The sequence below is a fragment of the Gymnodraco acuticeps genome, unplaced genomic scaffold (genome assembly GCF_902827175.1).
Source record: "Gymnodraco acuticeps unplaced genomic scaffold, fGymAcu1.1, whole genome shotgun sequence".
Lineage (NCBI taxonomy): Eukaryota > Metazoa > Chordata > Actinopteri > Perciformes > Bathydraconidae > Gymnodraco > Gymnodraco acuticeps.
In genome coordinates this window covers 2,919-29,253 of record NW_022990594.1, presented here as the reverse complement: position 1 = coordinate 29,253, position 26,335 = coordinate 2,919, and the positions used below count along the sequence as shown (strand labels likewise).

At 41.7% G+C, this 26,335-nt stretch overlaps 1 protein-coding gene across 3 annotated transcripts in view; it reads right to left on the bottom strand.

Moving 5' to 3' along the window:
* The window catches only part of LOC117554400 (NACHT, LRR and PYD domains-containing protein 1a-like), a 39,279-nt gene extending 13,751 nt beyond the window's left edge, over window positions 1–25,528 (bottom strand). Inside the window, exons 1-12 of one of the 3 annotated variants that reach the window (XM_034228823.1) lie at window positions 25,405–25,528; window positions 24,913–25,018; window positions 23,955–24,190; window positions 21,851–23,661; window positions 21,155–21,319; window positions 19,654–19,821; window positions 14,216–14,383; window positions 12,692–12,735; window positions 7,441–9,253; window positions 6,600–6,773; window positions 6,019–6,192; window positions 711–884 (exon numbers count right to left, since the gene is read on the bottom strand). In XM_034228823.1, coding sequence (XP_034084714.1) covers window positions 711–884; window positions 6,019–6,192; window positions 6,600–6,773; window positions 7,441–9,253; window positions 12,692–12,735; window positions 14,216–14,383; window positions 19,654–19,821; window positions 21,155–21,319; window positions 21,851–23,457 — 4,487 coding nt within the window. In that variant the 5' untranslated portion in view covers window positions 23,458–23,661; window positions 23,955–24,190; window positions 24,913–25,018; window positions 25,405–25,528. The remainder of the gene's footprint in view (window positions 1–710; window positions 885–6,018; window positions 6,193–6,599; window positions 6,774–7,440; window positions 9,254–12,691; window positions 12,736–14,215; window positions 14,384–19,653; window positions 19,822–21,154; window positions 21,320–21,850; window positions 23,662–23,954; window positions 24,191–24,912; window positions 25,019–25,404) is intronic. The other 2 variants (XM_034228825.1, XM_034228826.1) reach the window with 2 other exon arrangements.
* Between the last annotated feature and the right edge of the window lie 807 nt (window positions 25,529–26,335).

The window sequence follows — 26,335 nt, the reverse complement described above, 5'->3', positions numbered from 1 at the left end:
CTCTCCTGACCTAAACCCTTCCTCACCTGACCTAAACCCTTCTTCACCTGTCCTAAACCCTTCCTCACCTGACCTTAACCCTTCCTCCCCTGTCCTAAACCCTTCCTCACCTGACCTTAACCCTTCCTCACCTGACCTAAACCCTTCCTCCCCTGTCCTAAACCCTATAGAGAACTTGTGGGCCCTTCTTAAACAGGAGGTTTACGGTGAAGGGAGACAGCTCACCTCTCTGAACAGAGTCTGGGAGGCTGTGGTTGATCGTCAACAGATCAAGAAACTGACAGACTCCATGAATGGAAGTATTGTGAATGTTATTGAAGAGAAGCGTGGCTACATTGGTATCTGGTCTTTTTATGAAATGTCAGACATTTTATTTGATTTACATTTTGAGTTGATAACTATTCTCCCTTTAACAGATGGAATTAAACAAGTGAGATGGGAACATTTGAGTTGTTCCTTTAGTTGCATATTCATTCTGCAAACTAATAGTTACCCAATAGTTGTGCACGCACAGATTTTCTCCTAAGAACACCAAAACCTAATTGTTACTTACTTAAATATTCAGGTTAGAGGTTCATTAACATTTTGGATTGACCGAGAGTACTATAGTTCTTCAATAATAAAATGAATCCTCAAAAATACAGCTCCCCTAATAATTGTGCACACAGTGTATGAGATCTCCAGCAGTAACAGAGAGTCAGTGAACTGACCTGAGAGTCTCCAGTCTGCAGTCTGGACTCTCCAGAAGATCTCTCAGCAGCTTCACTCCTGAATCCTTCAGCTTGTTCTTACTCAGGTCCAGCTCTCTCAGACTGGAGGGGTCAGACTTCAGAGCTGAGGCCAGAGCAGAACAGCTGATCTCTGACAAACTGCAGCTCTCCAGTCTGAATAAAGAAAACATGATAATAAAAATCCAATAAAAATCAGATGTGTTGTCAGAACAAGTAAAGAATCAGTGGTTACAATAAGAAAACGCAAAGAGTCACATCCAATAGAAACATATCGATGCATGCAGTAAATCCACAAGCTACCCTGCAGTATACAAAGTCATTCAAACTAGCTGCACCTTTACCAGCTTTGAGAACACTTTCATGATCAATCATTATAAAACATATCATATATATTATTCTGAAATGGACCAATCTGCACAACGACTACTTTTACTGTCGCTACTTTAAAGGGGACCTATCATGCAAAATGCACTTTTGTACGTCCTTTATACATGAATATGTGTCAGAAAACACAACCCTCTCTCTTTTCCTCCATACCCAAATCTCTAAAAACGGGGCTGCTACGGATCTGATACATTACATTACATTGCATTTAGCTGACGCTTTTATCCAAAGCGACTTACAATAAGTGCGTTCGTCCAACAAAATACAACTTGAAGAAAACAGAATCATATAAGTACATCAGGTTTCATAGAGCAAAAAAATTTCAAGTGCTACTCAACTGGCTTTAGAAAAGCCAGTCCTTTATTAGTATATATGTGCTTTGTTAATAGTTCTATCGCTCGAAGTGGAGTCGAAAGAGATGAGTTTTCAGTTTGCGCCGGAAGATGTGCAAGCTATCTGCCGTCCTGATGTCAATGGGGAGCTCATTCCACCATCCTGGAGCCAGGACAGCAAACCCACGTGTTTTCGCCGATGGGAACTTGGGTCCCCCTCGCAGCGAGGGCACAGCGAGTCGTTTGGCTGATGCAGAGCGTAGTGCACGCGCTGGGGTGTACGGTTTAACCATGTCCTGGATGTAAGAAGGGCCAGATCCATTCGCAGCATGGTAAGCAAGTACCAGTGTCTTGAAGTGGATTCTAGCAGTTACCGGAAGCCAGTGAAGGGAGCGGCGGAGCGGAGTAGTGTGGGAAAATTTAGGAAGGTTGAAGACCAGACGAGCCGCTGCATTCTGGATGAGCTGCAGAGGTCGGATGGCACATGCAGGTAGACCAGACAGATTTGAAATTGTTCTGACGTCAGAAACGGGGAGCTCCGCCTATATGGGCAACTCTCCACCTATCAGGAGGAGACAGCCACGGCCATTGCCGCTCGAAAGCGCTGGAAACGATGTAGTACATATGCCAGGCCTGTAAGTGGCGCTGTAGTCTGCCACAAAAGCAGCAAAGAAGACTTCTCACAGAATCAGCCCTTGCAAAAACAGGGCTAAAAAAGAGCAAATAGAGCTAAATGAGGCATGGCTAAAATGCATGATCTGTTTGGTATTTTGAAAAAAAACCCATCACAGACATGTTTTATATAGGTAGGTATATACCTACAATATATTATTCAAATATAGCATGATAGGTCCACTTTAACCATATTTTGATGATAATACTTTTCTACTTTTACTTGAGGAACATTTTTTAATGCAGGACTTTTACTGTAACAGAGTATTCCTACACTCTGGTACTTCTACTTTTACTCAAGTACACGATCTGAGTACTTCTACTTTTATTTAGAAGTACTACTTCCACCTCTGTTTATAGCCTTAGCACAGGATCTAAAACACCGGACTATTGACATGTGGCGGTCTGTAACATCAAAAAATCTATTGGAAAACGAAGGATAAAGCTAACATTAGGAGTTAGTGACAATGTATGCTAGTTAGCCAGCTAAAGGCTAAATTAAATAATATTAAGAAAAATAACCCCCCTAACAATCCCTGCACATCAGGCTCTCTGACAGTGAGCTCTGCTCTGAGTATCTGAGCGTCCCGTTCTAACAGCGCTCCGAGTTCACCAGCAGTTAGACCGTCATCCCGGAGCAGCAGAGTTTAGCCGACATGACGGCAGAGAACAGCTCTCATATTACTTGGGGGCCCGGACCCGGATTCTTTATGGATTCAAGTTATTAATGTACATAAATTAGTTTCAATTACAAACTGAACACATGAGATCTCCAGCAGTAACAGAGAGTCAGTGAACTGACCTGAGAGTCTCCAGTCTGCAGTCTGGACTCTCCAGAAGATCTCTCAGCAGCTCCACTCCTGAATCCTGCAGATTGTTGTTACCCAGGTCCAGATCTCTCAGATGGGAGGGGTTGGACTTCAGAGCTGAGATCAGAGCAGAACAGCTGGTCTCTGACAAACTGCAGCCTCTCAGTCTGAATAAAGAAAACATGATGAGGATAAAAAATGAATTTATAATCAGATGTGTTTCTCAACATTGAAATGAATGAACAATAAAATAGGTCTCTTTCAGAAAGTAAACTTTATCATGTAAAACTAATATCACTTCAGATGACCTTTATTCAGACGTTATCGTTTACTAAATATTAAAAACACAGATTTACTTTTTACAAATAAAAGCTATTAAAGTTCCTTTAAGAAACAGTCAATATTTATTTATGCGGTTCTTCCTTTAGTACGTACAAATAAAAACATGAATAAAAGGACATTTACTACTTTATGCATGCAAGTTATTAATGAACAAGAATCAGGTTGAATAACTAATGAAACATGAGATCTCCAGCAGTAACAGAGAGTCAGAGAACTGACCTGAGAGTCTCCAGTCTGCAGTCTGGACTCTCCAGAAGATCTCTCAGCAGCTTCACTCCTGAATCCTGCAGAGCGTTGAGACTCAGGTCCAGATCTCTCAGATGGGAGGGGTTGGACTTCAGAGCTGAGATCAGAGCAGAACAGCTGATCTCTGACAAACTGCAGCTCTATCAGTCTGAATAAAGAAAACATGATGAGGATAAAATCAGTTTATAATCCAGTCAGATGTTCAGGTCTGAAATGTGCAGCTCATCATTACTGCGTTCTAATCAATGATCTTTCCCTGAATTACAGTGACTGTCATTCTGTTATTGTGGATCATCATTATATCAGCTTCTGGTTATTATCTGTGGAAACACGTCTACATGATGGGAACATTAACATTTCTATGTCAGAAAGTTAACTTTATGTTAAACTAATATTAGTTCAGAGGAGCTTCTTTATTCAGATAATTTACTAAAGAAAAACATACATTAACTTTAACAACTAACAGTGGAAGAATAATAGTTACTTTATAAAACAATCAACTACTATGACTGCAAACTACATTTAGAGCACACATGTCAAACTCGGATTAAATTTCGGCCCGCAGGATAATTTCTAATTACGATTAGATCTGGCCCGCCGGTATATTGCACGCACACTAGGGCTGCACGGTATTGAAAAAAACTGACATTGCGATTTCCCCCCCCCCCTGCGGTATATATTGCGTTTTTTTTAACCTGTTAAACCCCAAAGTCCCGGCGGGTACTTAGGGTTTTTTTTTCACGACAGTGTCTCAGGGGATCGTAATATTTAAGAACCTATTAATGTGTTATACCAGATTAACGGAAATAATCTCAGCTAACTGACGATACAAACCATTTTTACCAAAACAAAACACAAGTCTCATAAGAAGCATCTAAATGACCCCTGAGCGAAAAATGCTAACGCACTTTGGCACAGAACTCAAGATAAAAGTACCCTTATTACTTATCGTAGCTAAACTTACAAGATATCCGATTAAAGCTGAGGTTCCACAGATTATTTAGATATATAGTATCATCACTGAGTGATCTGAACTCGGACAGGGGAAGCAAACACAGACATCACAACACGTACCTTTACGTAGCTTCTAGGGGAGATGTCTCACCGTAGCTGTCAATCTGATCAAAAGACGTGTTCAATGGCATTAAAACGAGAAAGAAAAAACGCGGCTGAATCGGTTAATCCATAGGTTTTTAACGTCTCTGTATAAAAAAATGATTTAATTTATAATCCATAATTCCATTTTTATGTAAATATCGCAGAGCAAAAGTTAGCTGCTAATGGTAGCTACCAGAGTGGCTGCTGCTTCCGGTCTTGGCTATGCGGCAGCCCAGCGCAGTCTAACACACACACATTACCAAATAAGGAGTGAGAGTGACGCGTAGCCAAAACCGGAAGCTGCATACACTCTGGTGGTTACCATTAGCAGCTAACTGTTGTGCTCCGATTTTTACATAAAAATGGAATTATGGATTATAAACAATTGCTTCAAAGCCACAGAAACATTATCAACCTATGGATCAACCGATTCAGCCGCGTTTTTTCTTTCTCGTTTTAATGCCATTGAACACGTCTTTTGATCAGATTGACAGCTACGGTGAGAAGATCTCCCGTAAAAGCTCCGTAAAAGGTACGTGTTGCGATGTCTGTGTTTGCTTCCCCTGTTGCGAGATCGGATCGCTTAGATACTATACTTAAATAATCTGTGGAGTCTCAGCTTTAATCGGATATATTGTATGTGCAGTTTCGATAAGTAATAAGGGTATCTTTATTTTGAATTCTGTGATAAAGTGCGTTAGCATTTTTTTTTTTAATGAATAAAACCGCACGTCCCTGCGGTGTGAATACCGCGCATGCGCATACCGCGGTTATCGCCATGACACGGTATATCGTTCAGCCCTAACGCACACCTTCACTCCATCCTGAGGGTCTCCTCAGCTCAGAGCCTGAGCCCAAACATTGATGACCTTGCACCCAAGATGAGATGCCAAGTATCTGAGCTAGCATCACAGAGCAGCACACTGAGTTTAATGGATGTTTCCTTCTGCACTTTCTCTCAGGACGACAGGGCATGTTTGGTTTTCTCTTTGAGGGGAATAGTTTTGTTGAAGCTGTTGTTGGCCTGTGGGAAAATGTACTCATAAGAAATGACTCTGGAAAAGCTGCAGATAGAGCCATAAGAAATGAATGCACCTGATTATTTAATGTTTAATGTTGTTTTTATAGGCAATAATTGAAGCTTTGTTAGTTCCAGGTTCAATATGTGCAATAAGTTAATTTCAATAAGTTCTGCAATAAACATTGAACCAGTCCGGCCCTCCACTAGTACCCACTTTTTAATGTTGGCCCACTGTGTATTTGAGTTTGACACCCCTGCTTTAAAAATATGAACAAAACAACAATTTCAAACATATGGATGTAATATATTAATGTAGAAGAATCAGCTTGAATAACTAATGAAACATGAGATCTCCAGCAGTAACAGAGAGTCAGTGAACTGACCTGAGAGTCTCCAGTCTGCAGTCTGGACTCTCCAGAAGATCTCTCAGCAGCTCCACTCCTGAATCCTGCAGATCATTGAGACTCAGGTTCAGATCTCTCAGATGGGAGGGGTTGGACTTCAGAGCTGAGGCCAGAACAGAACAGCTGATCTCTGACAAACTGCAGCTCTCCAGTCTGAATAAAGAAAACATGATGTAACTTTAGAAAACAATGTTCCTGTTTGAAATAACTCCAGATTTAATAATCTGTTCAGAGCTAAACAGGGTTTTAATGTCAGCGATGAAGCAGAAACAATCCATTGATGATCTGGAACTCTAACTTTGATCAGATGTTTAACAACTCCTTCATCTCCCTCACAGCTCTTCAGTACTGACAGCATCTCCACTGACTCCTGGAGCACAGAGTGAGTCTATGGAAGCTCACACACTCTCCCTCACACATTCACCTTCTCTTTGTTATTCTGATGAATATTCAGTCATTAGCAAAAGTGAGGAAAATAATTAAAATGTCTTTGTTCTCAGGCAAATTCAGAAAATCATAAACACAAACGGATCCATATGAAGTTCAGTCAGTGAACTGACCTGAGAGTCTCCAGTCTGCAGTTTGGACTCTTTAGTCCAGAACTCAGACGCTCCACTCCTGAATCCTCCAGAGCGTTGTGACTCAGGTCCAGATCTCTCAGATGGGAGGGGTCAGACTTCAGAGCTGAGGCCACGACTTCACATTCAGCCTCTGAGAGTTTACAGTCAGTAAGTCTATAATAACACAAATATTACAACATGTGTTTAAAAGAGGGAACATTATATTAACCTCAAGCATTTCATGAATAAACATTTGATATACATTACATACATATACATATACATATGTTCTGAATGACATTTGCTGATGCCATTTTATATTATGTATAATTCTGCTGTCAGAGGCTGTTGCTAGATTGCTTCTCTGAGCATCTGAACATGTATTTTCAACACAAACACAATTAACAAACCACTACGGTTTCAACCATCAGCAAGATGTTCTCCGTATATCAGCATTAAGACATAACTCTGGTATTAGTGGGAAATTATCTAGATCTTATTTTAAACTCTAATACATTGTAATAAAAACGTGTGTGTGTTTTAATGATAAAGAAACTACTAGAAAGTAATAACTGATAACTGTAAGTCCTGCAGTGTGGTGAGATCACATGCTGAGAAACCTCTAGAGTCCTTCATGTGTTTGACATGTCGCCTCCATCACTCAAAGGAGTATGAAGAGAGAAAAACTGTTCAATTGAACTATTATTATAAATAAATAGAAGAACAGCGTTGGTTTTAATTTGCTCTCAGTTTTTAAACAGCAGAAATGTTATAGTGTTTAATTGAATAATTAAGCTTCTGATCCACATCAGTTTATAAAGTTAATCACATCTGGACTCACTTGGCCTTCCTGCAGTTCCTCACAGCTGGAATCAGTCTTAGTTTCCCCTCCGCTGATGTTTTGTACTTCTTCAGGTCAAACTCATCCAGAACCTCCTCTGACATCTGCAGCATGTCTGCCAGAGCAGAGCAGTGGATCATAGAGAGTTCCTTTGATCTGTTCCCTGACTTCAGGAACTCTGTGATCTCCTGATTTACTGAGAGGTCCTTCATATCTGTCAGACAGTAGAGGATGTTGATGCTCCTGCCAGGAGAGACTTCATCACTTCTCATCTTCTTCAGGTTGTTGATAGCTCTCTGGATGGTTTCTGGTCTGTTGTCTGTGCGACCCAGCAGGCCTCCTAACAGTCTCTGGTTGGACTCCAGAGAGAGGCCGTGGAGAAAGCGGACAAACAGGTCCAGGTGGCCATTTCTGCTTTGGAGGGATTTCTTCATGGCTCCTTTTAGAAAGACATCCAGGGATGGGTAATCCTGATCACGGTTTTTACTGTTCTCATAGGGCCAGTCTCTCTTCAGGAAGTCCTTCAGTACCGCTGTGTCTCTGTTGGTGTAACAGTGCAACAAGTAGACTGCAGCCAGAAACTCCTGAACGCTCAGATGAACAAAGCAGTAGACTGTTTTCTGGAAGATCACACTCTCTCTTTTGAAGATCTCTGTACAAACTCCTGAGTGCACCAAGGCCTCGGTGACATCAAGACCACAGCGCTGCAGGTCTTCTTGGTAGAACATGATGTTTCCTTTCTCCAGATGTTCAAACGCCAGCCTCCCCAGCTTCAGAAGAAGCTCCCTGTCAGCCTCCGTCAGCTGCTGGGGACTCGTCTCATGTCCCTCTTCATACTTCTGCTTCTTCCTCTGTGTCTGGACCAGCAGGAAGTGTGAGTACACGTCAGTGAGGGTCTGGGGCAGCTCTCCTCTCTGGTCTGTAGTCAACATGTGGTCCAGAACTGCAGCAGTGATCCAGCAGAAGACTGGGATCATACACATGATGTGGAGGCTCCTGGAGCTCTTGATGTGAGAGATGATTCTGCTGGACAGGTCTTCATCACTCGATCTCCTCCTGAAGTACTCCTCCTTCTGGGCGTCAGTGAAGCCTCGTACTTCTGTTACCCTGTCCACACACTCAGGAGGGATCTGATTGGCCGCTGCAGGTCTGGAAGTTATCCAGACGAGAGCCGAGGGAAGCAGCTTCCCCCTGATGAGGTTTGTCAGCAGCACGTTGACTGAGGACTGCTGTGAGACATCAGACACAACCTCATTGTTTCTGAAGTCCAGAGAAAGTCTGCTTTCATCCAGGCCGTCAAAGATGAGCAGCACTTTGCAGACAGCCAGCTGCTCTGCTGTGACCTTCTGTAAGGTTGGATGGAAAACATGGAGCAGCCTGAGAAGACTGTACTGCTCTCCTTTGATCAGGTTCAGCTCCCTGAAGGAGAGCGGGATCACCAGACTGACATCTTGGTTCCCCAAACCCTCGGCCCAGTCCAGAGTGAACTTCTGCACTGAGAAGGTTTTTCCAACTCCAGCGACTCCATTGGTCAGGACCGCTCTGATGGGAGTCTGTTGGTCAGGTGAGGCTTTAAAGATGTCCTGGCACTTGATTGGAGTGTCATGGAGGGGCTTCTTCTTGGAAGCTGTCTCCAGCTGCCTCACCTCATGTTGGGTATTAACCTCTTCACTCTGGCCTTGTGTGATGTAGAGCTCAGTGAAGATGCTGTTGAGGAGGGTTTCACTTTTATCAGTTCCTTCAGTCACACGTTCACATCTCCTCCTCAGACTGAGCCTATGTTCATCTAAAACCTTCTGCAGACCACTATCTGCTGAGAGAGAAGGAAACAGGAGAGTGTTAGGGAATAATTCTTCCTTACTCCTAGATATTTAACCTTTTCTGTGTGTTGACGTTTACGACCAAACCCTGGCTCTGTTATCTCTCTTAAGGAATGGGAGGCTCCAGCTATCTTGATAAACCAGTTCAACTCTCGGTCACGAAATGGTTTACGACTGTGAGAACGCTGGCTTTCTAAAGCTCCACAGACAGGTGATTGAGTATTTCCAGATATCGGGGATATCTGCAGTGTTCCCAGTGTTTACGCACCCTCCCCCAATATGCTCATTAACTCTCTGTAAACTAGTTAAAAGGTCTATCGAGAGATAGGCTGGTCAGAATTGACATGGCAACCCACCCGTGCAGTCAGAACCTTTTGCTGCTGTGACTTGTGATATGAATTCTCCGGCCGTTGACTTGTAATAAACATCATTGTTTGACATCAAAGCTCCAACTCTCCTCATGTCTGTTTGAGTCCTGACTCTCCATTGCTGCAGAAGTTTCCCTGACAAATTGGCGTTGTCGGCAGGATACCGACAAATCTTAATATTAATATATTACAAATATTAATTTGATTTCAACCCATAAGTAATTATTTAAATTAACTCAAAATTTCACATGATGATGGATTAGTGTTCCACATTTTTCCCACTAATTTGTTATGATTAGGCCAATGGAAAAGCGAGACATTGATGACCTTGTGTCCTTTTTGTTAGTACGTGATTCCATTTTGTCCATGGCCTTGGACAGCTTCACTAAAAGTCACCCAGTTCTGCCCTGCTACAGTCCGGCTGAGTGCAGTCGCGGAGATGCTATGGCTGCTCTACATGACATTAATGGTCTGGTCCGAGAATGGACACCATTTCCTGCTCCCAGAGAGAATGACACTCCTCAAACTGAACATTACAGCCGTTGATACTGTCTCACGTGGGTCTGCTCCCCCCCACTGAGCCATGAACTGAAAACTTGACCTCTGCTTTGAACACCAGGAAGCCTCCCTGTCACACCAGCACCAACCCTTGGGTCAGTCAGATGAGACTAACGGCTTCACTTAGGGCAGGGGTCGGCAACCCGCGGCCCACGGGCCGCATGCGGCCCTTTAAGCCCTCTGCTCTGGCTCCCTTGAGCTTAGACAAAAATAAGAAGGAAATAAAATTAAAATATTTGTAGGACTATTTATGTTTTGTTGCATGGTTGAAAATGTTTCGTATCTTGTATTTTGAGGTGATACTGTGACACATAAATAAAAAACAAAACGGTTTTAATTAGGTCAACTAAAATAGCGTCACATCCTGCTATGGTCCCGCGCGAGCGCCTTTTCTTGGAGGCGAATAACCTGACCCCCGGCTCGATGAGCGAACTATGGATACATCAAATACAAGAACTGGAGGAACACAGGATTTAATTCTGTGTGGACAGAGTTATATGCTTTCACAGCAAGCGATGCTGGTTTACCGGTATGTTTGATATGTAGAGAGAAGTTGTCAACGGTGCTGCAGCCTTTACGTATCGAGGAACAACACGGGAGAGGAAGACAGCTGACGATCTTCAGTCATAATTCAATGGGGTATGTAATTTATTTCAGAAAACACTTTGTTATATTCCATGGAATGCTCTTAACGTCCCGATAGCAATGAATATATTAAATGCTTTGACAATAAATACATACAAAAATTAATCTCTGGAAGCCGTAGCGCTGTAAAAAGCACGACCAATCCTCTGAGCCGGCCCGGCTAAAGTAACTGGATGGCCTACCTGCCTGTCAGCCTTCCATCTGGGCACAAACTTATCTCGTGCCCTCATTGGTCATGTGCGCGTTCGTGTGTGTTGGAGGAGGGGCTCTGTGAGGAAGTCTGAAGGAAGAGGCAGATCTTTTCCGGTTGTGTACTTTCAAATTCTAGCGCACTCGAGCTGGTTTCTCCATTCTTACCTACCCTACCTTTAACTCTTTTTAGGGTGCAGCTATATGTTTTATTTATTTCAAAGTGGGCCCATTTTAATAATATTTTTTTCCCTTCAAATGTGCAGAGGACTCCCCAAGTGCTGTGTTTAATTTATTTTAAAGTAGGCCTGTGTATTATTTTTAATTCTCCTTATAAGAGTTCTTTGTTTCTTATTAGAGGTTAACAGTTTTATATCATGTAATAAATAACCTAATGAATGCAAAAAAACTAGTTTTTGTCTGATGTAACAATAAAAAACTATGAAATATGTTTTGCGGCTCCAGACAAAAAAATGTTTTGGAAAAAGGAGCAAAATGGCTCTTTTGGTCAAAAAGGTTGCAGACCCCTGACTTAGGGCATTTGGGTCAGATACATGACTCTCGTTATCACAGAGTGGGTTGTTTTTTAAGGCTATTCATACTGCTATGCAGAGGATGCCTGTAGGTTTGCAAGCTCTTAAAAGCCCCTACAATTTTTAGTATAGGCCTAATGTCAGGGGCCTCTTACTGTCTAATTCTGCATGTATTCACATTATATAGACGATGTTTCCACCTGGTAAAGCTGGAGGCTGCACGGAACTCAGGCTACAATACGACCATTCTGTTCTGCTCTAACGATTCAATTTATAGATTCTACGTCAAAACAATTAGCTTTTATTGTTTCCAATGATAACGTCACCTTAAGTGGAGGAATGCAAACCTGTTTTCAAATGTAAGGTTTTTAATTTGTTTGACATTTCTCAGTAATGACACCCTTATAATTATTGTACAAAATGGTATAAGAATGTAAACTTAAATTGATTATAGTCTATTATCAATTCAGGTTAAGAAACTAGTGTTGCTGGCTTCCTATTTTAAAAAGGCATTTATTTTTATAATCTACTAAAATGCAACAAAAAAAGGGTTTGATTCTATTAATGTCGTCTTTTTTATTGCACTTTGGCAGCAGATTCCTGTGTAGCTTCAGATCTGAGTCGTCTTATTAGTAAGCCTCATTTATACTTTGGTAGCAACACTATTTTTATATAATGGCAAAGAAAGGGTTCAGAGTCTTTTCTTTTTCCCTGTTTCATATGTGGCAGCACTGTTCAATGTTTCTTGAAAACATTACCCACTGTAGTGACGTGTGAATAAACGCCAACTCTGTATCAACAACACTGTTGTGTAACTTCAGTTAAATACTTGTGTAGATTAGAAAGCGGTAAGATAAAGGATCTGAGTATTTTATGAAGTATTAATCGTACAAAGGTCAGTTTTATACAAGTAGAAGTGTGTATTTACCTGGTAGTAGGCTGTCAGTAATGGCTACGCCTCTCTATTTGGACTGGTAGATCTCGGTAGACTGGCAACTTTAAAAGTAGCTCTCGGTTCAAAAAAGGTTGGGCACCCCTGGTTTAACCCGTATCCCGGTTGTTTTGAGTTTTCCTTCTTTTAAAGCAGACTCATATAGGATCGGCGCGGAGAAGAGATATCTACTCCAACAATACTCACATTTCTTCTGGATCTTGGCTGTGATCGTCTCTCCTCCTCTGATCCTGTAGGGATGAACACAATCCAACAGTTTTAGATCCAGTTCGAATAAGTGTTTGTTCTTTGAGTCAGCTTCAGAGTCCTGATCTCATGCTTTCCATCCCATCATATCCTGTCTGCAAACACTACGACTGCCTGCCACAGCTCTCAGCTGCATCACAGAGTTAACTAGGCGTAAGTCCAGGAACAAATCAACTTCATAGGAAAAACTAACAGACTAACTTTTTAACTGTAAAATGTGTCTGTTAACAAGTTGCGCCTGACTGAAATGTGGCTTTGCATTGTCAGCTTGCATTCTATTGTTCTTGGGAGAACGCAAGAAAAGGACCATGAGATGAACAAAAGGAGAAACTGCAGGTAAATGGTAACATCACTGATGTGTTGTGCTAAGCTAGGCTACGCCTGGAAGGTGGAACTGGAGAGATTCCCCAGTGAGAGGAACACATCCACCTCCCTGTGTTCAATACAATCCTGCTGAACCAGCAGAGACTGAGTCGACCCCTCACTGACCTGAGAGTCTCCAGTCTGCAGTCTGGACTCTCCAGAAGATCTCTCAGCAGCTCTCCTGAATCCTGCAGAGCGTTGCCACTCAGGTCCAGATCTCTCAGATGGATGTTGGACTTCAGAGCTGAGGCCAGAGCAGAACAGTTGATCTCTGACAAACTGCAGTACTCCTCAGTCTGAATAAAGAACACATGATGTAAGTTTAGAAAACAATGTTCCTGATTGAAATAATGAAAGGTTTAATAATCTGATTATAGCTGGAGAAGTAGAGAATGTAGACGTTTAGAAAGTGGACACTCCCCACAGGTTAAAAACAGTAAGATCCAGAAAGTGAAAAGAGCTCTCATTAATATGAAAGACAACGTTCTTCACCTTCAATAAAAAGTGGAGACTTCACATCATAAACTCTGCTCCTTCTCCACTAACTCGTGATGTGCAGCCAGACTAATCAAACCCACAGAAACTGATTCAACTCAAGATCACAGAGTCTACAAAGAAGTCAGGATGAATTTAGAAGAAATGTGATCACAATAAATAGAGAATATTGATCTCAGGAACAGTGGAGACATAGATCACAGCATCTTCAGTGTAAACTATTCAGTCAGTCTGAGCATCATGCAGCTTCAGAAACATGTTAGAAACAGCAACAACTGAACATATTTGTTAGTGTTTGATAGTTTTAATAGAAATATTTAATTATTGTATTCATGTGTTTATAATGTCATTTATTTTAAAACATGATGGAGAATAAAAGATGAATTTCAGGAGTTTAAAGGTTCAGAGTGAATTATGCAGAGTATGATTTTTCTTTAACAAAGCTCTGCTACAGTCAATGAGCTAAACCACAGAAGAAGAAAGTAGACTTTAGCATTGAGATGCTCAGTGAGGATCAGGATCATATCAGCCTGATGTCTGCAGCTCAGAGTCAACACAACTCTCACACATTCATCTCAGCACAGAAGTTAGAGATGGAGAACTGACCTGAGAGTCTCCAGTCTGCAGTCTGGACTCTCCAGAAGATCTCTCAGCAGCTCTCCTGAATCCTGCAGAGCGTTCTCACTCAGGTCCAGCTCTCTCAGATGGATGTTGGACTTCAGAGCTGAGGCCAGAGCAGAACAGCTGATCTCTGACAAACTGCACCACCTCAGACTGAATAAAGAACACATGAGGTAAGTTTAGAAAACAATGTTCCTGATTGAAATAATGAAAGGTTTAATAATCTGATTATAGCTGGAGAAGTAGAGAATGTAGACGTTTAGAAAGTGGACACTCCCCACAGGTTAAAAACAGTAAGATCCAAAAAGTGAAAAGAGCTCTCATTAATATGAAAGACAACGTTCTTCACCTTCAATAAAAAGTGGAGACTTCACATCATAAACTCTGCTCCTTCTCCACTAACTCGTGATGTGCAGCCAGACTAATCAAACCCAGAGAAACTGATTCTGTTACATCAGTCTTGGACCTAGTCATAGTAACTAGGTTTGTTATTAAGTTAGAGTTTCCAGAGAATCGTCTCTTTGCTAATTATTACGTTAAGTGAGCTGACGCCAAGCTCAGAGGAAATGCAAAGAGGCTACATTTAGATATAATACAGTTAAGTGTTAGTTAATGTAAGAAATATATGTGCGTTCATGTGCAGACGTATACAGTTTGTTAATTGGATCATTCATATCCTGCAAGACTCCTAAAGAAGTCATGAGATGATGACCTTTCCACATCTGGAACATGTCCAAGTTTAGGAGACCTGACAATGTGTGTGCGTTAAACATGTTTAGGAACATGTCCGTGTGTCCTTTAGAAACCTATATCTGCCCTGTGTGTCTGGTACTCGTGGGAGCATTGCTGTTTGAGTGCTGAGAGCAGGGGGGTATACTACGAAGCAGGATTTTCGCTTAGCCGGCTACATTTAGGGAAAACTCCGGCTTTTCGGTCCTACGAAGCTGGTTCTCTTTTTAGCGGGCTAGATCTCCATGGTAACTTATGCTTAGCGGCTAACCTGGTCGGGACCAGGTTAGGTTGCAGGCTAAGAGCTCAACTCAGTGAAAGCACTGCCTGCTGACCAATCAGAGCTCAGTGTGGAGTTTAAAGCGATCAAGTCAAATTACAGGAGAAAGGAAATACAGAAAAGCTGCCGTTGCAGGAAAGACGGCCGGCAAAAATCACCGACTGTGTGAACGTGAACATGAATAGAATATCAGCTCCATCTTCAGAGCAATCTGACTATAATAACATTAGCGTTAAGAACACTTACCACATATCTGCCACAACATAAGTAACCGGATCAGAGTCACATTAAGTACAGTCCATATCACTTCATAATGTATCATATATCTCCTGATCTGAGTCAGCTGAGCCGTATCTGGCCGTGCAACACTCACAGCGTCACATAGGCCTACTGTTACTACTGGATGCAGAAGTATTATTTTAAGCAACACATTAAGTTGACGAAACACTCGAGACAAATGTAATGAAAGTCAGATGGTGTCTTAGACGGGCAGTGATATCATAAACCTGTTAATGTACGCATTCAAACACTTGTTCTGTTACCAGCTGTATTCACCTTGCAGGTGCAGCTCTGTGGCTTTGATCCTGGATCAAGTGTTTAAGTCATGGATGTTTAAAGTTTAACTTCTTCATTTTTGACTAGTATTAAAGTTCACTTTTCATTCAGGAAGTATGACGCTGCGCTGTCAGTACGCTTCTCCATGTCTGTGATTGGTCGAATGCTCCAGATACCACCCCTCTCATGTGAACACCTAACTAGATAGGACACGGCTGGCTTGAGCGATCCACTTGATAACCAGCGTCGTAGTACAGTTTAGCGAGAGCGCGTATGTTTTGGATTAGGCCAACCGGCTAACTCAAACATATCCAGGTTAGGTTGAACCGGCTTCGTAGAACAGGCCCCAGCTCATGTTTCCCCATTGTTGTTTGGTGGAGCGCAACGAAATAATAATGAGTCATCTCAACTATTTCTGTGTTTGTGTTTCATTGGTTCCTCTCTGTTTCATTCTTTCCTGTTGTGAGTGCTACATCTCCACAACATTTCAACTCAAGATCACAGAGTTTACAAAGAAGTCAGGATGAATTTAGAAGAAATGTGATCACAATAAATAGAGAATATTGATCTCAGGAACAGTGGAGACATAGATCACAGCATCTTCAGTGTAAACTATTCAGTCAGTCTGAGCATCATGCAGCTTCAGAAACATGTTAGAAACAGCAACAACTGAACATATTTGTTAGTGTTTGATAGTTTTAATAGAAATATTTAATTATTGTATTCATGTGTTTATAATGTCATTTATTTAAAAAGCATGATGGAGAATAAAAGATGAATTTCAGGTGTTTAAAGGTTCAGAGTGAATTATGCAGAGTATGATTTTTCTTTAACAAAGCTCTCCCAGCTAGCGGGGAACGTTCTCACAACGTTGGCTAACGTTACCTACAGCAGGGGCACTCAAATACAAATCTTACCGGAGTCCGGACTTTGAGGATGCCTGACCTACAGGTTCTAATAAGGTTTTAAAGAAACGTTTTAATCTGATGTTCAAAGAACCTTTTTAAGATGTTTATTTTTTCAAATAATGTTCCTATAAGGTTTAAGGTTAACTAAGACGTAACGTTTTAACTGCAACATTCAGAGGATGTTTTGAGGATGTTATTGAGGCCTGAGATGACAGAAAGTGTTTTTATAAAACGTTCCTTGAATGTGATATGTTAACGAAGGTGGAACGTTTCGCCTGCAACACTCTAAGGATGTGTTTTGGACGTTGTTGGGTAACACATTAAAGATGTTCTTTATAAAGCATTCCCTCAATGTTACCTGATAACCAAAGAAGAACATTTTGAAAGCAACATTTGGATAATGTTTTCAGGAGGTTATTCTTTTTTTATAAAACATTCCTGTGATGCGAAATATTAACACGGTCATGGTCAACGTCAGAGTTATTTGTAGTGCGCTTTAAAAAACAAACTGATGTCTCCACATTTTCCTTTTAAAAAAAATAAAGCACGTAATTCATGGTATTGCACGTTTGCGTAGGCATGTCTGAGTTCCCAGCTAGACATTGTTGGTTCTAAAAACATTCTGAGAATAATACCATTCATTGTTCTAGGAATGGTTTCATCGAGAAGTTTTATTTTGGTTCCTAGAATGTAGAAAGGTAGGAGAACGTTCTCTTAAAACATTCTTCAAATGTTTGGTGATAACATTGCTCGAACATTATACCATAAGTGTTTTTGTTGTTTATGCACATATCTCTATTCATATGGATCGAATAACACTTAGAAAACCAAAGACAGACATATAGAGGAACGGACCGACTGTCACTGCCCGTCCCTGAAACCTAGTGATGTTACGTATTGCGCCGAGGCTTCGGAGCGTGTGTCGAGTAATCCCCGAAGCTTTTTGTGAAGCTTGTATCGAGGCTTGTATCGTGTTGGGCCAGTGACGTCACCGATGACAAACGAAGCCTCGCTGCCTGTCGATACCACGTGACTGCTTCAGGAAGCGATTCAGATCGGTTGAACCACAACGCTCATAATACCCATGGATGTATAATAAGAACCATATTACCCTTCCTGTACCCGGGCCTGGTGACACGATGGAATTAAAAGAGCTCAGACCCTCACTCATATAGAGGTCGGAACATGTCATAAGTATAAATGGATACAAGCATAAATAAATGTAGGAATAAAAACATGAATAAATATAGTGCAGTGTTTTCGGTGAGATTCAGCTTGTGTGCTGTGGCTCAGCTGGAAAGCAGTTGACTCACGACCGCAGGGTCCCTGGTTCAACGACTGAACAATACGTCTTTTTTGTTGTTTATAAAAGCTACAGCTAAATGAGATAATGTAGTTAATAAATAGTCTTTGATATGGTTTAGCCTTTCTCCGGCTACAACATGGTTAAGTTTAAGAATATTATTAAGGAATACAAATCCCTCTTTGCAATGTGTACCAGCCTCCTTAGGCTTTTCAATCACAATCATTCAACTGGAATAAAAACAATATTGTTAACATGAAAATATGTAATGTTGGTTGTTTAGAGTTATTCTAAGGCTTTACTCATTGGGAACTCGGTATGAGATGGAGCACACTGTTGAGATGTCCAATCTGCCTGTTTTACACACTTTGACCAACAGGGGGTTTGTGTTCAAATGAAGCCCATGATGAAGCCTCATGAGATGAAGCCCATGATGAAGCCTCATGAGATGAAGCCCATGATGAAGCCTCATGAGATGAAGCCCATGATGAAGCCTCATGAGATGAAGCCTCATGAGATGAACCCTTTTGCGAACCAATTGGCTGGAAAGCTTCAAAGCTTCATCTCGCCATCACTACTGAAACCCCTGTTAGTGTTTGTATGTGTTTGTTTCTACTGTGTCTCTCTCTCTACCTGCTGGTCTGCTCCACACGGCTGGGAGCAATCTCCAATCAACCCCACCTGCAGCCTGATCATCAGCCACACTATGAAAGCCTGCAGCCTGCACTCATTCCCTGCCGGATTGTTGCCGTGAGCGGTTTGTTGCCGTGAGCGGTTTGTTGCCATGAGCGGTTTGTTGCGGCCGCTCTAACTTTTTGCCAGCATATTCTTTGACAGCTTTGCCTGCTTTTGCCTCACACTCATTTGTGTGTGTCTCCCAGGAGGAATCCAAGGCCTCCACACTCCCAAGACCAGCCAGGCCCCCCTCCACGCTGGAACAACTGTTTCCCACTGCCGCCATCACCAACCTCCACTCCCAGCTCCCCTTTTATAATAAACAAATGTTACTTTCACAGCTGATTCCGAGTCATCCTTTCACATGTGTTAAGAGTCAAATTCCAATAGTTAAGTAAACTATCAAAATCATCCTAATGGCCACAGTGGTCAGTCCACTTGCCCAGGCATTTTGAGTTGAACAATTACAGGAATATTATGTCTTTATGTTCTAATAATGTAAACATATTTGAGTAAATTGTTACCACAGAACATTTGCATAATGTTTTAAATATAAAGCATGTTATCCTTCTCTCAAATAATAACATTCTGGCAACATAAACAAATCTAACTTGCAGCTGAAAACATTTTAAGAACAGTAGGGCATAATGTTCAATGTTATCAAAAACCTTTTACGAATGTTTTAGAGACCGTTATCCTACCTTTCAGAAGAACGTTCTGGAACCAAAAGAAAACTTCTCATTGAAAACATTCCTAGAACAATGAATGTAACATTCTCAGAATGTTTTTAGAACCAAACATTTCTAGCTGGGCTGCTACAGTCAATGAGCTAAACCACAGAAGAAGAAAGTAGACTTTAGCATTGAGATGCTCAGTGAGGATCAGGATCATATCAGCCTGATGTCTGCAGCTCAGAGTCAACACAACTCTCACATATTCATCTCAGCACAGAAGTTAGAGATGGAGAACTGACCTGAGAGTCTCCAGTCTGCAGTCTGGACTCTCCAGAAGATCTCTCAGCAGCTCTCCTGAATCCTGCAGAGCGTTGCTACTCAGGTCCAGCTCTCTCAGATGGATGTTGGACTTCAGAGCTGAGATCAGAGCAGAACAGCTGATCTCTGACAAACTGCAGCTCCTCAGTCTGAATAAAGAACACATGATGTAAGTTTAGAAAACAATGTTCCTGATTGAAATAATGAAAGGTTTAATAATCTGATTATAGCTGGAGAAGTAGAGAATGTAGACGTTTATAAAGTGGACACTCCCCACAGGTTAAAAACAGTAAGATCCAAAAAGTGAAAAGAGCTCTCATTAATATGAAAGACAACGTTCTTCACCTTCAATAAAAAGTGGAGACTTCACATCATAAACTCTGCTCCTTCTCCACTAACTCGTGATGTGCAGCCAGACTAATCAAACCCACAGAAACTGATTCTGTTACATCAGTCTTGGACCTAGTCATAGTAACTAGGTTTGTTATTAAGTTAGAGTTTCCAGAGAATCGTCTCTTTGCTAATTATTACGTTAAGTGAGCTGACGCCAAGCTCAGAGGAAATGCAAAGAGGCTACATTTAGATATAATACAGTTAAGTGTTAGTTAATGTAAGAAATATATGTGCGTTCATGTGCAGACGTATACAGTTTGTTAATTGGATCATTCATATCCTGCAAGACTCCTAAAGAAGTCATGAGATGATGACCTTTCCACATCTGGAACATGTCCAAGTTTAGGAGACCTGACAATGTGTGTGCGTTAAACATGTTTAGGAACATGTCTGTGTGTCCTTTAGAAACCTATATCTGCCCTGTGTGTCTGGTACTCGTGGGAGCATTGCTGTTTGAGTGCTGAGAGCAGCTCATGTTTCCCCATTGTTGTTTGGTGGAGCGCAACGAAATAATAATGAGTCATCTCCACTATTTCTGTGTTTGTGTTTCATTGATTCCTCTCCGTTTCATTCTTTCCTGTTGTGAGTGCTACATCTCCACAACATTTCAACTCAAGATCACAGAGTTTACAAAGAAGCAGCACCAGAGTCTGAATAAAGAACACATCATGTAAGTTCAGAGAACAATGGTCCTGCTTGAGATAGTTCAAAGTCTCATCATCTTTTCAGACCTGGAGAGGGTTCAGAGGCCGAGGTCAAAAATGACGTAGATACTTTTAGAAATGTAATAGTAGGTAACTATAAATGCGTTGGTAATGCATCAGAAGAACCTCCTCCATCTCCCTCACAGCTCATCAGTCCTGACAGCATCTCCACTGACTCTTGGAGCACAGTGTGAGTCTGTCTCACACACTGTCCCCTCACACATCTACTTTCTCTGCTTTCTGTTATTCTTGTCAAATATTCAGCAATTTAGAAAGAAATGTGAACTTATTAAAATATCTTTGTACTCAGGCAAATGATGGAATTATAAATATATCAATTATAAATACAGTAGAAAACCACATGAACTACAGCCAGTGATCTGACCTCAGAGTCTTCAGTCTACAGTTTGGACTCTTTAGTCCAGAACTCAGCTGCTCCACCTCTGAATCCTGCAGGTCTACTCCCAGCTCCAGCTCTCTCAGATTGGAGGGGTCAGACTTCAGAGCTGAGGCCACGACTTCCCAGTCTAAGAATCCACTGTCAGGAATTCTGTTAGAACACATATTACAGAATTAGTTTATATAGAAAAAGGGGAAACAACATATTTACTTCATGCATTTGAGGAAAAACATTTTGAATATCATGATCTGATTACCACTGGATGTCTGTCTATTTCATATGTGGTAGAGTGTGATCTGATCCCATGTCTGTCACCTCTTTGCTAGCTACCTTCTAGACTAGAGAAGACCAGAGTCAACATAAATCAGATATTGCTCTGTGTCTAATTTAACGATAAAGAAACTGCAATCCTTTCATAATAACTTTACTGCATTCAATGACATGTAAAGTTATTCTGTATGTTCTATCACATGTTGCTGTGATAAAACATCCTTCATATTATTTTGACAATGAAAATGAAGAGAAGAAAAAACTGTACCATTTTTAAAGTATTAGAATAATTGTATTAATTCAATTTTGCTCTCACAGTATGTGAAACAGCAAAAAGTTGTATAGTGTTTATTTTAAAAACTAAAATCCTTATCTGCACTAATCTCTAAAGTTAATCACATCTGGACTCACACAGCCTTCCTGCAGTTCCTCACAGCTGGAGTCAGTCTCCGTCGTCCCTCCTCTGATGTTTTGGACTTCTCCAGGTCCAACTCATCCAGAACCTCCTCTGACATCTCCAGCCTGTAGGCCGGAGCAGGGCAGCGTTTCACAGAGAGTCTCTTCTCTGATTTGTTCTCTGACTTCAGGAACTCTGTGATCTCCTGATGTACTGAGTGGTCCTTCATCTCTGTCAGACAGTGGAGGATGTTGAGGCTCCTTTCATCAGAGTCTTCATCACTTCTCATCTTCTTCAGGTTGCTGATGGCTCTCTGGATGGTTTCTGGTCTGTTGTCTGTGCGACCCAGCAGGCCTCCTAACAGACTCTGGTTGGACTCCAGAGAGAGGCCGTGGAGGGAGCGGACAAACAGGTCCAGGTGGCCATTTCTACTTCTGAGGGATTTCTCCATGGCTCTCTTTAGGAAGACATCCAGGGATGGGTAATCCTGATCCCTGCTATCATTGTCATCGTCCCAGTCTCCCTGCAGGAAGTCCTTCAGCACCTCTGTGTCTCTGCTGGTGTAACAGTGCAACAAGTAGACTGCAGCCAGAAACTCCTGAATGCTCAGATGAACAAAGCAGTAGACTGTTTTCTGGAAGATCACACTCTCTCTTTTGAAGATCTCTGTACAAACTCCTGAGTGCACCAAGGCCTCGGTGACACCAAGACCACAGCGCTGCAGGTCTTCTTGGTAGAACATGATGTCTCCTTTCTCCAGATGTTCATACGCCAGCCTCCCCAGCTTCAGAAGAAGCTCCCTGTCAGCCTCCGTCAGCTGCTGTGGACTCGTCTCATGTCCCTCTTCATACTTCTGCTTCTTCCTCTTGGTCTGGACCAGCAGGAAGTGTGAGTACATGTCAGTGAGGGTCTGGGGCAGCTCTCCTCTCTGGTCTGTAGTCAACATGTGGTCCAGAACTGCAGCAGTGATCCAGCAGAAGACTGGGATCATACACATGATGTGGAGGCTCCTGGAGCTCTTGATTTGAGAGATGATTCTGCTGGACAGGTCTTCATCACTCGATCTCCTCCTGAAGTACTCCTCCTTCTGGGCGTCAGTGAAGCCTCGTACTTCTGTTACCCTGTCCACACACTCAGGAGGGATCTGATTGGCCGCTGCAGGTCTGGAAGTTATCCAGACGAGAGCCGAGGGAAGCAGCTTCCCCCTGATGAGGTTTGTCAGCAGCACGTTGACTGAGGACTGCTGTGAGACATCAGACACAACCTCATTGTTTCTGAAGTCCAGAGAAAGTCTGCTTTCATCCAGGCCGTCAAAGATGAGCAGCACTTTACAGCCAGCCAGCTGCTCTGCTGTGACCTTCTGTAAGGTTGGATGGAAAACATGGAGCAGCCTGAGAAGACTGTACTGCTCACCTTTGATCAGGTTCAGCTCCCTGAAGGAGAGCGGGATCACCAGACTGACATCTTGGTTCCCCAAACCCTCGGCCCAGTCCAGAGTGAACTTCTGCACTGAGACGGTTTTTCCAACTCCAGCGACTCCGTTGGTCAGGACCGCTCTGATGAGAGTCTGTTGGTCAGGTAAGGCTTTAAAAGATGTCCTGGAACTTGATTGGAGTGTCATGGAGGGGCTTCTTCTTGGAAGCTGTCTCCAGCTGCCTCACCTCATGTTGGGTATTAACCTCTTCACTCAGGCCTTGTGTGATGTAGAGCTCAGTGAAGATCCTGTTGAGGAGGGTTTCACTTTGATCAGTTCCTTCAGTCACACGTTCACATCTCCTCCTCAGACTGAGCCTATGTTCATCTAGAACCTCCTGCAGACCACGTTCTGCGGAGAGAGAAGGAAACGTGAGATTAAAAAAATGTTTTAAATGAACTTATATTATGTACAACACAGCAGGAAGAATCCTGTTGTGTTGTACATAAAAAAAAACATAAATAATAATAAAAAAATATATAAATAAAATCGAATTTTAAAAATAATTTTCGATTATGGAGACTGTAACGAATATTCGAATAATCGAATAATCGCTGGCATCCCTAGAAGGTAGTAATATACCTGGGCGGGCAGCCCAAGTAAAGTCTATCTGTGGGAAACCCTGGACAGATGTTCAGACTTACTTTTTACTGTTCTGGTCTGACTGGCTGTCTGCAGTCCAGCTCTGGTTCTGGATCTCTTTCCACACTGGGGACAGGAGGGGTCTCCTGATGGAGGGCGCTGCTCCCAGTATGAGGTGATGCACTGTCTGCAGAACCAGTGTCCACAGCTGGTAGAGACTGGATCCTTCAGGACGTCCTGACACAGAGCACAGCTGGACAGCTGCTCCTCCACAGGAACACCACTCTTCCTCTTCCCTCTGAGGAGATCAACACATCCTTTATAGCACATTACGGGGACTGATTTTCACCAATGGAACAACCCAAAGATGACAAATTCTTGTTTGATTTGTTTGTTAAAGTTCTTTATCTGTAGATGATATTTCATCCTGGTAACTGTTCCCAAGTGGTAGATATTTAGTTATTCATATAATTATGAAACCAAACGCCCTTCTGTCTGTAACATCATCGCCTACAGCATGTTCACTGTACCTCACAAGTTTTACTACGGCTAAATTAAACTTGTTTAATAATAACTACATACTGATTCCAATTTGTAAAAGCAGTGAACACTTTGTCAGGTCTGTCCACAACATGGAAAGCAAATCACTTTAAAAATGCTAGTTCCTGAATGGAGATTAGATTGAGTGGAGTTAGACTCAGCTAACGTTGTGGCTGCTCCATTAATAGTCAAACTAACAATCAATAGTTGATACACATAAATGTATAACTTCAATTCAATATGAAGTACTGTAGAGCTCTAGGTGCCGATATTTTCCTTATCTGATTCAAGTATGTCTGTGTTTCTATACTGAGCTCTACTGAGTTTCTATACTGTGGGCTACTGCACTCATGTAATTATTAAAGAAGAGTTTAAAGTGATCAGATGGCATATATATATATATACAGTATGTATCTATATATATATATAGATATATATATATGTTTGTCAGGTCAGTTCACAGCAGAAACAGACTCTTACTCTGTGTCTGAGGGTCCAGGTTCATTACTGAAGTAGATAGGTTTCCGCCATAGACCGGTCACTCTTCAGAGACAGACAGCTGGGGACTGGAGACTCTGCTCTCTGTCTGTGGAAACGACAAATGTTTTACACACATCACTAGTTCTTGTAAAAAGCAGCTTTTGATTTCAGTTTTGATTTTCTTTCCCCTTTAAAGATTTTTGTTCTTACTCTAAACTTTATGTTTTAAAAATGGTGTTTGAGGGTTTCTGTTGTTACAATTATTTTGTGAGAGTGAAACGTTCTAGACGTTCCAAGTTCATTTACTTTAAAGGTGGCGTATGTAATTTTGGAGAAACCAGCTCCAGTGGCTAGAATTTGAAAATACACAGCCGGAACAAATCTGCCCCTTCCTCACAGAGCCCCTCCCCCAACACACACGAACTGTGATCTGCTACTCAGATCAGACCAGACTCCTCTGCAGGTCAGTTCACAGCAGAAACAGATTCTTACCTTGTGGCAGATGCTCCAAGTGTTTTACTCAAATCTGGAGGTTTTCTGGACACTGAAGTTGTGTCCTCCTCCTCATCATCCAAATCTCTCATGGTTTCCATTCTGAGAGACGAAATAGTAACCCTGGAGACAAATACATAAACACACACTTTATAATGCAAGCATTTCAATCAAATCCATCATAATGATACATTTTGGTTTAAATTTGTGCTGTCAAAAAATGGTTGCGAATAATCTGCAAACCTTAACGTGTCAAAACATTTACATCAAATTAATCACATTACCAAGTTTCCCCCAAACTTCCTTCGTAATTCCAGCGGGTATTTGAACATGAATTGCATGGCAGTGGAAGTCAAGGAAAGCGAGGAACTGGAACAAGCTACATGGACATTTAATCAAGTACTGTACTTAAGTACAATTTTGAGGGACCTTTGTCTTTATCTTTATTAGGATCCCCATTAGCACTAGCATGAGCATTGGCTATTCTTCCTGGGGTCCTCACACACACAAAACATACATAAACAAACATACAACAACATTAAAACAAAACAAAACAGCTCATAATTTCATGCAATTTACAGTGAAATGAAGTGAAAACTAAAATGGTCATCCAATTATCGCCATCCTAAGGCCAAACAAAAGTAAATACAAATAAGTGTATATAATAATATATGCATACATAGCCACAGCCACAGTTCAAATTTACTTTGTAATACTTAAATATTTTTTAGCAACCTTTTGAAATGTACTTGAGAATGTTCCTGAAAGATGTGGACCGGTAAAGAGTTCCAGCTGATCACGGCTCTGTTCATGACTCACTATGACTCGCGCATGCATGCACGTGCACGGTTGTGGCATGACCACCAAAACAGAAAGATATGGACACAAGATGTGTGCAAATGTATTTAGTTTCCTATCCATTTGAACATGA